This window comes from Olea europaea, chromosome 12 (genome assembly GCF_002742605.1).
Source record: "Olea europaea var. sylvestris chromosome 12, O_europaea_v1, whole genome shotgun sequence".
Taxonomy (NCBI): Eukaryota; Viridiplantae; Streptophyta; class Magnoliopsida; order Lamiales; family Oleaceae; genus Olea; species Olea europaea.
The window spans coordinates 19,404,193-19,419,842 of NC_036248.1; the positions used below are offsets into that span (position 1 = coordinate 19,404,193).

General features: G+C 31.7%; 1 protein-coding gene and 1 pseudogene across 1 annotated transcript; both read right to left on the reverse strand.

Moving 5' to 3' along the window:
• Window positions 1–2,115: 2,115 nt before the first annotated feature.
• Window positions 2,116–3,684, reverse strand: LOC111406729 (annotated as a pseudogene).
• A 10,821-nt stretch (window positions 3,685–14,505) lies between these two features.
• Window positions 14,506–15,426, reverse strand: LOC111406001 (steroid 5-alpha-reductase DET2-like). The gene has a single exon (XM_023035162.1). It carries the CDS (start codon window positions 15,053–15,055, stop codon window positions 14,615–14,617), a length of 441 nt encoding a protein of 146 aa, XP_022890930.1. The 5' UTR covers window positions 15,056–15,426; the 3' UTR covers window positions 14,506–14,614.
• Between the last annotated feature and the right edge of the window lie 224 nt (window positions 15,427–15,650).

The following is a 15,650-nucleotide window of genomic DNA, read 5'->3' on the forward strand; positions in this document are numbered from 1 at the left end:
CAATTCAGGTCACAGTTTCACAAAGTAGGCCACACATTAAAAGTTAAGGTTACAGAGCCATAAATCAGGTCACACATTACGTTTCCAATGTCAGGTCACAGATTGCTATCATTCAGAGGTCACATAGACTTGAGGTGAATAACAAGATGTTTGATGCTAAATACATGGTACATAGTTGTTGAAACATTTCTCATTTCACAGCAGAGGGGTTACAGTTTCATAGATTAGGTCACATTTACACACACAGTTCACGCATGTGTCACAAGCATCTACTGCAATTCTGTTGAGCAGCAACCTGTGACGAAAAACCAGCTAATGACGATACAATCCATAACTTAGATGTCATACTAATTTTGTGACAAACGACATTAATCTCATGATTATCGATTTCAAGTTGTGACTGCAGCAAAATCCGTTGTTACCTGTATTATGTTAGCCAGGGACGATCAGCACTTTCGTGGCCAACAATGATTTCTCTTTCCCTGCAACGGTCATTTTAGGATTCGTGTTACGGAAGTTAGTTCAGATTGTGACATTCGAATCGGCGAACATAACAATCAGATTATTACCTGGATTGGCTTATCCAGCAATTATTTGCTTTTTATGAAGTCGACACCGATTTTTGTGACCCGATAGAGGAATGGAATCGATCAGTTTTTAGCACGGTCAATTGGTAACGTCAATTGCGTTGCCGTGAATTATAAAATTCAACAAATTTTTTGAATAATTTTTTCCCATATTAGTTTCGGCTAGATTTTAATTATTCCGATCAAATTATTGATCCAATTTAGCACAACATCTTAGCCTTCGTATTATAACTCTTTAATTTAAGCTAGATCTACATAGCATGAGAAATGATACTATTAAATTTCGTGTACGATTATACAGTTTTTCCATTGGTTTTCTTGTCTTGATCGTATCTACATCCCTTACTTTGGTCTCATTCAACCACACTCCTAAATATCTAGCGCATGGCCATTATCAAACTCTTGAATACTTAAAAGTTTGAATTAAAAGTTCATGGAATTAGGTTTACGAAATTTATTAAAAAGTCTAGAGTCCGTGAGGAATTCTCGAAGTTAACGAAGGACATGATCTTTGGTTGAGAAAATCTTCGCATCAGATCCATAAATTTGTATTTGTATTGTTCTTTTTGTTATCGATAAAGTTCTATACAATTCAGACAATTTTTCATCACAATTCTAGTATATGCTAACTTCTTATAAATTAATTTTAGTAGATATATTCTACACAAAAATAAGTCCAGCGGAATTGTTCTTACTTTATAATGTATAGTATTGGAAACTTTGTATATGTAAGATAATAGATAATATCAATAAACAAAACAAATTTTGGTTGCTCAATTATTTTTTAGCTCCGAGTATAAATCTTTACACTTTTTAGATGAGAAAGGGGAGTCCAAAGTAAGAATAAAATTGTAAAATCATTTGACTTCTTTAAATTCAGTTCTAATTTAAAGTTATTGACCAAAATGGCTTATTTTAAATTCAAATTATTTTTTATCATATTTTTGTAGATTTTGATAAAAGTTGATAAAATTTATTGTTAAAAATTGATAAATTTGTGAATTTTATTTAATGTGGGATTAAAATTAATTGTCAACTTTGACTTAAACTTTTATCATATTTTTTAGTTAAATCAAACAAAAGTTTCATGTAATTAAAACTCCAATTAGTTTCTAAACTGCTATATCCAAATGATCAGAGTCAATAATTACTTGTTTGTACATATATCGTTTAGCTCTCTTTTTTTTTCAAATTTAATGTCTGAAATAGTATTTTTTTTTTAAGAATGTGTGGTTGAAAAGGAATAAAAAGTTTTTGATTTACATGTAATATTATTTTATGACAGATTGAGTATAGTTAAATCTCGATAAAGTAATAACCTCGATTATATAATAATTTCTTTCGATCCCAACTTGGGCCAATGGACTAAAGTAATAACCTCGCTAAATGTATTAAGTAATAAAAAAAATTTGAATCCTTAAGGGCCCAATAAAAATATAAAGTAATAAATATTGGATTTCATTGAGGAAAAAAAATATATATATATAGACCAAAATCTTTCAATCAATCAACAATACCCGTACAATAATCATTTCTTTTGAAAATATGCATCTATAGTTGATTGTTTTTTCTTCCCACCTAAACCAAAATGAACCCCTTCCTTAACTTTTTGTAGAGCATACACAACTTTTGGAATATTTTGTTCGTGTTGTAGCAAGTAGTTGCTTAGGGTGACTATTGCTTGAAATGCCTCTTTTGACGACACATTTGGGACAACACTACTATCATCTGGTTCAGGATCATTCTCATCATCATTACTGTTCATTACCGATTGAATAATTTCTTCGTCTGTAGGTGATTCCATAACTGCATCATTCTCGCTAAGATAGTTCAAAAGATGTTCAACATCCATCACATTTCTATAGTGTAAATTAGAGATGACATCATTTAATCCTTTGATACCTTCATCTAATTCACCAACTTCTGGTTCGGGAACATTGTTTTCTTCTGACAGAATCTTGCAATGTCGAAAACAATTTGCAATTGTTGTTGTCTTCACATCAAAATTTCAAGCCATGTTAGCACAATTAATAGCATTCAAAATATTAATTTTTTCAGGATTTGGTGCTTCAACCTCAAGGCCTTGTAAGATGCTAGAATAAAAACGACGACGATAATGAGTTTTGAATGCTCGAATAATCTCAACATCACATGGTTGAATCTTAGACGGTGTGTTAGGAGATAAGAAAAATAACTCTACATTTCTCAAGCCTTCAACTACCTTTGGATGAGCTAGTCAATTGTCTACTATTAAGAGAACCTTACTGCCATTCATTCTCTTATCAAAGCAACCAACAAAATCTTGAAAAAGCAAGCCAGTCATCCAAGCTTTCTTGTTGGATCGATACTTGCAATTAAGATTGTTCATGTTCACATTTTTAAAGTATCTAGGATTTGCATACTTACCAATAACTCAAAGTGGTACTTTGTCAAATCCATCACCATTGCAACAAATAACAACAGTAATTCTCTTCTTATCTTTTTTGCGTCCTTCAAGCTGCTTGGTGGCAAGTGAATGATCGGCTTCCAATCGGTAAAATAATCCAGTTTCATCTATATTGTAAATATCCTTCAATTGAAACTGGTCTAGTTTTGATCGTATTTCAGGTAAAGCATTTTCAATGTTCTCCATGATAACTGAACCACTTTCACCAAAACGTCAGCAAGATTTGATTCCATATCTTGCCTTGAAACGTTCTAACCATCCACTAGAAAAGCTGAATTCTGAATTAGTTTCACCATACATTTTTTGCAAAAGCTCTTTTACTTTTCCTTGGATAATTTCTCCTAACATGTTTACTTTATCTTGCCTTTGAAGAAATCACTCATACAAAACTTTCTCTAAATCAGAGTATTTTGCCGATTTGTGCCTTTTAACAGCGCTATTTTTCATCTCATTTTATAAATATTTCGATGCCCTTTTGAGAGTGTTCGATATTGTTGATTGACTAATAGTCAAATCAAACTTTTGTTGCACCCATGCTTGCATATCTTTTTGGCTAATAGTTAGATTCTCTTTCTTATGCTCACATATTGCACTCCTCATTTTATCGGTTAAAGTTGATTTTTTTACTCCTTTCAAATGATGAGAATACATTGGAGGGGAAACAAAATATTGTATGTGTTTGGAATATGTCTTCCAAACATCTAACTTTTATAGGTAAAGACTAAACCTTTTCATTTGCTATGTACGTGAACTTAGTTTTTAGAAACATTAAGTTTCACTAAAACTTTTGAGTTTCCCTAAATTCAAATAATACTTTGATTAGTATCTTTTGATTTTTTTACCACATACAATGTACATATTTTATATTGAAAAGCTCTCTCTAAAATAATAAATATTTATTTATCGATAAATGAATAATTTATTCATTTATCAATAAATAAATAAACTCGCTAAATGAATATTTTTTTTCGATTTCGAGGGTATTACTTTATTGACATTTAACTGTAGTTGAAAATAAGAAAGAGAAAAAAATGAAAGAGAACGAGGACTATACACATTTACTTCTCCGCGTCTCTGCTCAATGCAATGAGGGATTCCACCCAACCAAAATGAGAGATTTTATTTGAAGACGAATAAATGTGTAAGGAGAACCCAAAAGAACATCCACTTACAGAGTTCAATTTCTGTTAGGTCGAGTCTATGTCGAGTTTGGACTGAGCAGTCTGGGCTTGGCCACTGACCCAACATTTTTTTTTTTAAAGTGAATATTTTGTAAAAATTAAATAAATAGAGAAGGCCTAAGTCGACCAGCTAACACAGGCCATGAGATTTGAGAGTCAAACTCGACACGACCCTTTTGACGCCTTCTTGAATTAACACCTTTAAAGACAAACGAAGGTATAAGAATTTATTTTATAGACGAAATAAAAGTTACAACGTGTCCAGGGACATAATTAAAAGATTACAATGAACAAATATTTTACTTTTTTAATCCTTCAGTTCTATCTAATCAAGCAAACCTAGAATCCATATATGTATACAATTATTGGAGAAAGGGTGGAGAAAGGGGATATATGTGATTTAATTTAACAAAGTATAAAATCATGGAAGAATTTATCAGCAATATCTAAAAACTAAAACGTTTGTCACCCACATACATTTGAAGGTAGGTAACAAGAAAAAGTGTTAAATTGTGTACAATTATTATTAGTTTTGGAATAATTACATTAAGAACTCGATTATTCCTGCTGGGATTCATTATTCTTCGATGCTACTGCAAAATGATCACCCATAACTTGAGGAAAAGCTGATGTCGCAGAAGTGGAGTGGCTGGAAAAATCTCCTTCATTTTCAGCCAAAGTGCAGCGTCGGTGCCCTTTTCCTCCCGGAATATACGTGCACGTGCTGCTACCAGAAGACGGAACGGTACCTCTCGGAAGAGATTGAATCCCAAGATTTTTCTTCAGCCGTTGCTCACCATTTAGTGGCCTTGTTGCCCAAATTTCTTGAGTAAAACTAAAGAACATCAAGAAAATAAACATTAAATTTAAACAATTATATCGACTATGAGCTGCCATAAATGATAACACTATGATTTGAAACTTTTTTCTGGGTTTCTCTGTAAAGGGCTTGAGATGATAAATACAGTGTTGATGAACGATGATCAATCAGGATGTTGAATGAATATATGTGTTTGTGTATTGCATGTAATTTAGGTTTTCGAATATATAAATAAAAAAGTGAGCGGGTAATTGACTGAGGAGCCGCGGATTGAAGTTTGACGGGTAAAGTCTGAAAACAGGAACACGGATAAATAAAGTGCAGAATGAGTCTTGTGTTTGTCGTGGCATTGTGTGTTTGACTATTTCAGCTTCCACCTTCTCCTCACCCCCACCGAACACACGCGCATAAAAATAAGGATGATATCATTTGTACAATATATTTTGACAACATTGTTGACAATGTTATATGTATCAAAAAAGTATTGGTTGAAAAGATAAATTATTTTTTAAAATGTCTAATGATAATATGTCACGTGACATGTTGTCAACAATATTGTAAAATGGATTATATACGAAGCATTGTTGTAAAAATAAACAAATAAATAACAATTGTGACAATAATATTAGTGTAAATTTTAAAGAATAAAAATGTTTTTAAATGTTGTTTCAAATTATAATTGATTTTCTATGCTCCAAAAGTTAACAATACATAAAACGAAATCATTTTCACGGGGCTAAAATTATGCACCTATTTGATAAAATAAATTTTTGGGAGAATTTGTGGATAAAAAGTAACGAAAAATTATGAATTCATTTGTAAAAGAGCCTGTTTGAGAGTGATTTTGAGAATTGATTTTTTGACCATTAGGAGAAAAGTGGGGTCCACCTGTGAAAGAATAAGTCAAATATGACGACTGAAATGGTAAAATAACGGTCAAAAAATCAATTTTTTGGGTGAAAAAATTGGGCCCAAACAGTCCCAAAATATCTCATTGGAAGAATATATCATTAAAATGAGTTAAATAAATAAATAAAGTTATAAAAATGAGGACCAGACCTAAGCTAAGTCTCTTTTAACGAGTTAAGTCATGTAGCACTGTCACAATTAACCTCAGTACTATAAGGGGACCTTCCTCTATCATTGACTTTGACGAATAAATCTAATACGATCATCATAATCATTAACTTGATCTAATATAACGGTCTAGATCTATTAAACCTTTTAAAACCAATATGCCTACGTTCAAACACAATATTGATTTAAAACTTTACTAAGGCCCTGTTTGATTGTTTATTTTTTCAATGTTTCCTAATGTTTCCTTGTTTGATACTCAAATTTTCTTGGCAGAGTGAATTCTTGGCAATCCATTCACGCGTCTCTGTTCTTGGATTTTGTGGAATTGGAATTCTCGGTACTGTAATTTTTTTTTTTTTTTTTATGCAATGGAAACAAATTCTAAGAACTATTGTTAAAAAATATTTTCCTATAATTTACAATTTCCATGTAAAAAAAACCAAACAAACACAAAAAATAGATGATTTTTCTGATTTTTTTTTTTACAATAGAAACAAATTTCATCCCCAATACCAGTAAAACCTATCACTTTAATTGACAATTTTCATATAAAACAAAACCAAACGAACACCAAAAAATAATTTTATTTCAATGAATTCCACGTGAAAATTTATATTAATCAAACACAATAATTTACAATTTTCAGGAAAATAATTTATAAGCAATTCAATTCCATGGAATTTATTTTCTTTCATCCAAATTCCATTTTCGCTATATTCTTTCATAGAGTTAAATCCACTAATAGCTATCTAACTTTATAATTAACGTCACAATGGCCACCCAATTCGATTTTGATTTAATATGATCACACAATTTTATATTTAGGGTCTGTTTAATTGCAAATATGGAATTTGAGTATAAAGAAAACGAATTATAGGGAATTGAATTGTCTAGAAATTATTTTCCCGAGCATTGTAAATTATTGTGTTTGATTGGTATAATTTTCCACATGAAAAATGTTGAAATAAAAGTGTTTTTTTCGTTTGGCTTTATTTTATATGAAAATTGTCAATTAAAATATAAATTTTATTGGTATTGGAGATGAAATTTGTTTCCATTGCCAACAAAAAAAATTGAAAAAATTGCTACAGTAAATCTTTTGGTGAGAATTCATTGTCCTTTAAAATATGGAAAAAATCTGTGGCATGAAAATGTGGAAAATGAATTCCAATAAAAATTTTGTCCATCAAACACCCAAAAAATGGAAAGTTGGAATTTCAATTCCATTTTCCATGAAATTCCACTCTTATCAAACACACCCTTAATATCACAATGACCACCCAATTTGATTTTATTTCACCATGACCGCTCAATTTTATGTAACGTTTCATCATAACCAATCAATTTCTTTTCACCGTTTTCATTAATTTTAAAGGGGTAAAATGGCAACTTTGCATTATATAAATAAATAAAATGAATAAACTTTTTTTTTATTCTAATTTTTTTAAATTAAGTTTTTATTTTACTTTTTAAAATAAGTATTCATTTTATTTTTTAATTTATTTTATATATATAATGCAAAGTTATCGTTTTGACCCTTTTAAAATTAATGAAAATGGTGAAAAGAAGTCAAGTGGTCAATGTGAAATGTTATATAAAATTGGGTAGTCAAGGTGAAACGTTATATGAAATTGAGTGATCGTGATGAAATAAAATCAAATTAAGTGATCGTAGTACACTAAGTATAAAGTTCGATGTTCATAATGACACAAAGTATCAAGTTTGATGGCATTGGTGGATTTAACCTTCTTTCATATTAATATACTACTACGATGAAATTCAAGGTATGATTTACCAAATTCAACATTTTTTAGTGTGTGTTTGAGTCACATTATTTTGAAAAAAATGTATTTTTGAATAGTAGATTGATGGAAAATGTGTGGTTAAATAATGAGAATTTTTTTGAATTTGCGTGTAATATTATTTTATTGAAAAATGTGATTAAAATGATATCAAATCACCGTATAAGAAAATATTTTGTTGAAAGAATGTGGCTCAGGTTGATAATCAATTATGTATATTGATGTTCTTGTGTGGAAAATATTCACTCACAAAATATAATTTTTTTTATATTAAAAGTCATTTTTTATATATTTAGTAACTGTTTGGTTTACATAAGAATTCGCCCAATTAAGGAAGAGACCTTGAAAGAATTGCCACGTATGAAATTGAGTACAATTTTTGCATAGGAATAGCCCATTTGTTTCTAGTTGTGGATCTTATGAAATATATAGTTAAAATTAATTATTAACTTTAACTTAAAATTTAATAAAAAATGGGAACAATACATAACTTCGACATATGAGAATCACATTTCAAAAATAATAAACTTTAAAGTTATCTCAAAATGCATGTGTTATTTTTAATCATATATATATAATCATTTGAAATTAATTATCCAAACCCAATTAATATTTTCCCCATCCCCATGTAGCCCGCACCCCAAAATATTTCAAAAACTTTAAAATTGGAAAATACCCCATGGAACCACCCTACGCTGCCACGCCACCTCACGAAATCATACCATCCCATTCTCCAGAAAATTTTCAGACATTAAAAATTGGAAAATTACACCTCACAGCACATAAACCACCATACAACACCTCCATCCTACATTGGGGAGAAAAATCTTCAAAAATCAAAAACAATTTCTATTTCTGAACCCAATTCCACTGCCACTGTAGCAAGATTTCTAGAAGTTGTGGTAAGCGGTAGGGTAAATTTTAGGTGATCAAATTTGTGACTAACTATACTATCTGTAATCAAATTTATTATTTGGGATTGTACCTGTGTTATATATGACTATTGGTGATTAGATCAATTTTGAATGTGATGATATGTGAATAAGTCACTACTGATCACAATTAATATAGAATTGGTCACAACCAATCACAATAAACACATATTTGACCACAAAGGGTCACCACGAACAAATCTACATACACTGCATAGCAGTACCACAGTCCACCACTAGTCACCACCACATTACCTCCAATGCATCACAACTATCGCCTTCAACTCAAATCCAAGACCAAAAATACAACCTTTAATGACTTGTGTCATATATGACTAATTGAAATCAAATTTGTTTTCAGTGTTACTGTGTGTGACCACATTAATTTAATTTGTGACTGGCTATTAATTTGGTCATAGATAGTTATAATGAAAATATAGTTGGTTACACCCGATCATAATAAACACATATTTGGTTACTGAGGGTCACCATGAACAAATCTATATACACCGAAGGCCAACACCAGAAATCCATGACCACTAACCACCATCGCCTCGCCAATGCACCACCACTGCCACGTTAAACTTAAGTCTACCTTCACTTCAAATCCACATCACCTTCACCATCAACATTACTTCCACAAGCACCAACCACCGACATCACCGCACCACTACCAATTGTCAATTAACACAACCGCAGATTCACGCCACCCACAGATCCAACACCTACACTAATCAAATGTCGTGCTACCTCACCCATTGCCGCTAGCACCACCACTCCTGTCAACACCACCACTACCACCACCTAACCAACAATACCGCCACCACTAAATTCATAGCCACCATGTCCTAGAACAACTCCACATTCACTACCAGTTTTTCCCCACCATCACAACTGTACTCACCTTTACCATCACCATACTCATCCCCAACACCTAAATTCCACCTCCGCCTTCAGTATAGTCACCACCACCAAAATCGGTTCGAGTCAGACTGATTAATCGGACCACCAGAAGCTGCATCCTCGATATCCACTTTGTACTGAGTCCAAAAACTCTCTTGAGCCTTCTGGAAACACTTGAACCTCCTCTAAAATCAATGATAAAGGCTCTTTTCTGGCAATCGCGAACCATTCAACCAAGAATGTGAATTAACTTGAGCCGATTCGTGAGAATCGTGCAGCTCCAGCTCCAAGAGGACTTTGGTAGTGTAGTTAGTACTCCATCGGTGGCTTCATAGATTGCTCGTCGACGGAATATAGAAAGAGGGTAGGTTGGGCGGAGAGGGTGATATCGAGAGAGAAAAGATGGGGGAGAGAAGATATGATTAGAAATGAAATTGGGTTTTAAACGGAAAGGGCGTAGGTGGGGTTGAATAAGTGGATTAAAAATTTAATTTTATATTATTATTATTAATAACTAAAAGATGAATTAACCTCTGATTTGTAAAAAGAAAATTTTTAAGATTTGATATTTGAAATTTATAATTAAAATGTACGTTTTTTGGGTAACTTTCTCATAAAAAATTATAACTAAACAAAGTAAGGGCTTAAATAGAAAAATAATCATAAAATCAATCCAATCCAACACCGAATTGAGTACAACTGTACAAGATGACTTCTTTTTTTTTTTGATACCCAGGTGTCCCAATTTTGCCAGACTAAATCCTGGACCTCAAGCCTCCGGCCCCTCATTAGCTTGAGGAAGTTAATCCAGGGTTGTGCCCTTATTAGCTCCCAGGTTCCTGCATCGCTTTTACTCCTTCCCCAAGGCCCATATTTGACATGGCCAATTTTATTTCGAAATTTACTTATTTTACATTTTTTTTTATTTTTTTTATCAACGAATGTTCTGATCTTCCAACCTTTTTTTTATTCCATTTCTATTGTTCTTGAAAATCTAATAGAAGACTTTTAAATTATTGTTCAGTGGTTAGAATCAAACAAACAAACAAATTAAAAACTCAAAATACATCATATTTCTAAGTTGCAATATGCACCCTACCCATTCTTTTCTCTTTTGCTAAATTTAATTTATGGGCAAAAAAGTCCGATGCTAATAAGTGATAAAAATCAAACTAAAGAACGATGAAACTTTCATCGGTGACAATAACTTCTATATTGGTGATAAGTTTCCACAAGTCCCTCAGGCCATAAAATGAAATCACTCGTGAAAGATGTTTTAAATAATTCCTTATAGATTCATTGCAGTAAATATTAGGTACATCCCGATGTACCACTAACAAAATCGTTAATTTTTTTGCAATGGCCGAAAGCTTGACCGGATGGAGGTAGACCACCTTGTAAACAATGCATGAGTCTGATTTAATAAATAAACATGTCAAATGCTACAATTTCCTTGGTAATCTAAGTTTAAGAATTGAGATTTACTGTCCATCCAACGAATGATTGATACATTATTTTACACTCAAACGTCCAACCTTTCTCTCACTATCACTTGTGTTTAAAATTAGGTGACACTTTAATGTAAAATGACGAGTTAATAATTTATTGGTGAATAGCAAATTTTGGACAACAAATTTCAACTTCAAACTTAGAGTGATACCATTTTCTAGTGGCATAACTCCTTCCCATCAAGTAGAAAGCAGAGCCTACTGTAAAGCAAAATGGATATAATGTCTGGGAAATGCATGAAATTCCTAAAAACCCAATAATCTCAAAAAGGTCGTGTGGACATATTACCAAACAAAAGAGGCCACCTTGGGGTATTTTGTAATTTTACCACCATTAGCCCTGAGTTGGTATAGAAGGTAATGGTCGTAAAAATTCCCACTAATTCCGACGAAAAATAATAGGGTTCCAATATACATAAGGTCCGTTTGAGGTTCTTGAAGTCCTTGAATCAGATAATGAGAGCAAATCATCGTGGTTGAGCAGATTAAGTAAGTGAGAGAAATTGCAATGGCTGCTTAAGTGTCCATCCATCCACTATATTTATGAACAAACAGAACTTATATTAAAATAATAATAATAATAATAAAAGTATGTACAAAATAATTTAATTTTTAAAAAAGTAAGTCTCGGACTATTTCAATGGTTGTTTGACAAAACTTTTGATTAAAAAAAAATTTCGCATATTTGAATGCATGGTCGTAAAGTTGATAAAAGTTGTAAATCCTATAAAATATTTGATTAAAATTAATTATTGATTTTGATCTTAACTTAACAAAGTTTAAATTGTGGATCTCACATATATGTGTGATTAAAATGAGTCCGAAGAAAGATAAATTTAAAATATGATCAAACAATAACTAAATGTCAGGTCAACAATTTTTACAGTCGAAATTGACAACCCTGGTTGACAACGTCCACACAGAAGGGGAGCCAACGATTTTTTATTCATCGTGAACTCCCTCCAATGTTTGTGATTGTCAAACAGATCTTGACAATACATGAATTGTCAACAAAAATTGTCTAAAATCATTGTACAAATAACTTTATCCAAATTTGAATGAATAAAAAAGAAATAAGAACTTAGGGCAGTAATTAAGTGAAAGTGACAACAATTAAGCAATCACAGTCCCAATATTTGTCCTTTGGTTTCAAAAGATCTAATTTCTTATAGTACTTTGATTTTCATTCTTTGACCACAATAATAAAAAATATGATCATTATTCATCACATCAAATCATCATATCTAATTTTTTATCTCTTGTGCGTGTCTCTTAACAGCTATATTTTTCATTCTCATTTTTAAATCTATGGGAATCAAACGGGGCCATAATATTTTAGTATGTGTTGTGATATATTGAAGGAAGTTGCAAATAAAAATGCCCCCGTTTGGTCTCCATTAAATTAATTTTTTTTTCTATTTTCAATCACACAATCTTCTATGAAATAATATTACACGTAAATCAAAAAAAATTTCTTCTTTTTCAACCATCTATTTTTCAAAAAAATATTATTCCACCCATTTTTATTTGAAAAAATGGGCCAAACGCCCTTACATAATCTTTAAACAATATTTATTATTTAATACTTAACCGCTCTCCCATATTTTGTGCATGGTGCACATGGTTGCCATGCACTATTTATTTTATTAGTCATTAGTATTTTTTATTTAAAAAGAATCAAGAAAGTCACTCAAAAATAATCGATGACTGCATAAAAAAATACAATGCTAGTACATCTGAGAATTTTTAATTGACTACTGGTAAATAGCCCAGGGTTATGGAGAAAAAGAATTAAGATTTTGCCGTTGTCTAAATAAAATTAAATTTTGGTAAATTTTGATAAAAGTTGATAAAATATATAGTTAAAAATTTAATAAAAGTTACGAATACCATAAAATGTGTAGTTAAAATTAATTTGAGAAAAAAAATGAGTTTTGAAAATTGAAAATGCTTTTTTTTTTTTTTTCCCTAAATATTATTTAGTCCGCCTATTTTGATTGACTAAACGACTCTAAAAATTGAAAATCTATCGTTTTATCTTGGGTATCTTCTCCACAATCCTACACTACATTTTGAGGTATTAAGATTTTAGTGATATACAAATTTTTTTTTTACTCAATAAATTATGTAAACTTTTTGACATCTCAAAATTATAGTGAAGATTAAAATTTTAGTAATGAAATAGCCAATCAAAAATGCAAATATTAATAAAATAAAATTGTTACTTTTAAATACATAACATTGGACAGTTTGAAAACTCGATCTATGAAGATGTGAAGTAGTACACGAACCCAATTAATGCACCATAATGTTTCAGATCCGTTGCTTTATAAATTGTACCGTTCTTGTCTCTCTCTCTTAAAAATTTTTGGATAAAGATATATGTACAAAATATTGTACAAAATGTTTGACAAGCTCGACAAGTTGTGGCCCCCTATTGGAGGGGCGGTTGTGGGGACAGTCGTCCCTCCAATAGGGGGCCACCACTTATCGAGCTTGTCAAACATTTTGTAGATGGGTTTGTTAATGTAGCATTGTCCAAGAATTTTTATGATAAATCAGAATACTAACTCGGAGAATTTAATGATTTTTAAGAACAAACTATTTTTTACTATACGTATGTCCATTCCCTAGGTCACTCTCTAGATATGGTTGTAGCTATTCCATATTACTTAAGATTGTTGAAAATAATAATAAATGGTGTATATCCGATTTTATTTAATGGTTAAAGCTTCCAATCAAGTTATTCTAACCTAGCATTAGAACAAGCACAAGTTGTTGTCAACAATAATTTAATGAAATAGTGCACGTGAGATATTGATGAAAAGAATGGATGTTACTTACACGTGAAAAGATGTGTTGAAAATAATATTTAAAAAATAATGCTTTCTAACTAGTATAAGTGATATTACAATATTATCGTAAAAATCCTTAAATGATATACTCAATTAAAGGTAGCAAAAGATTTTAATTAATCTTATAACTTACTGTCATTCATGCCATCTAGAATGTAGTACCGCTAGTACTAATTAGCATTACTCATATTTAAATGATATACTTGTGACATTATGCAATTTATGCAATGACTTCATAATGTGCTGAAATATGGCGAAAAGAAATTTCAAAACCTTCCAAGTATGAGTTCCCTTTCGTATGATTCAATAATAGCTTTAGATGATAAACCGCGTGCATTATTACTCATTGTATAGCAAAAACCGGGTGAAAGGGAGGATTATACCAAGATAGGGGTCATAAACAATGCAACCAAATCGAATTGAATGTAAAAACTTGTCAAATGCTACAACATAATTACAATGATATTATTCTCTCAGCTTTTGATGATCCATCACCTAACTATTTAGAATATGTAAGGAATTAGAGCCTTTACATGTGTAGGAAAGTCTTCAAACTTAGACTGGTACCATTGCCTAGTGGCACAACTCCTTCCCATCAAGTACAAAGCAGTGCCCAATGTAAAACAAAATGGATATAGCGTTTGGGAAATGCATGAAATCCCTAGAAACCCAATTATCTCAAAAAGATAGTGTGGGCATATGACTAAACTAAAGAGACCACCTTGGGGAATTTTGTAACTTTTGTCACCCTTAGTTCTCAATTTTGAGAGAAGGTAATGGTGGTAGAAATTGCCACTAATTCCCACCAAAAACAATAGAGAACCAACATACTTGAGATCTGTTTGGGGTTCAGGAAGTCCTTGGATTAGATGATGAGAGTAAATCATGGAGGCTGAGTTGATAAAGTAACTGAGAGATATTGCAGTTGCAGCTTCAGTGTCCATCCAACTGCTAAATTTGTGAACAAACAGCACCTACCAACCAAAATAAATATACAAACAAAAGAAAAATTATGAATTAAGATGCAACTAGAATCGTTATGATAATTCAACTGTTCATCAAACGGAGGCGCTAGCCACTTAAGATGCATGAGTGTGAGTATGTGTGCATGAGGGGGAGAGTGGGAAAGTATGACACAAATACATATCTAAACGGAAATAATTTGCAGCTTGCCATAACTTAATTTCAGTTTATAAAACCTTGTAAAGAAGAATTTTCAGGGTCTTTATTGATTGAATTAATTGAAATTTTCACTCCAATGATCCGTAACTCAATCACAGTGGAACAAGTCCATTATCCATAATGTAAGTGCCAAGTTTTGTGAGTGTTTTGATCAAAACTATGGTCACAAGCCTTTTCTATTTTTGGTGTATTATCACGCTATCCATGATTTCTCTTCAAGTTTCTCCTTCTCACTCATTACAACATATGTAGAGGGGTGGCTATCCCAAAAAAAAAAAAAAAAAAAGAGGTTGAACCCAAACCTTGAGGGCCCCCACCGCCTCGTTCCTAGAGTTTTGTGAGGGAGGTAAATCCCGG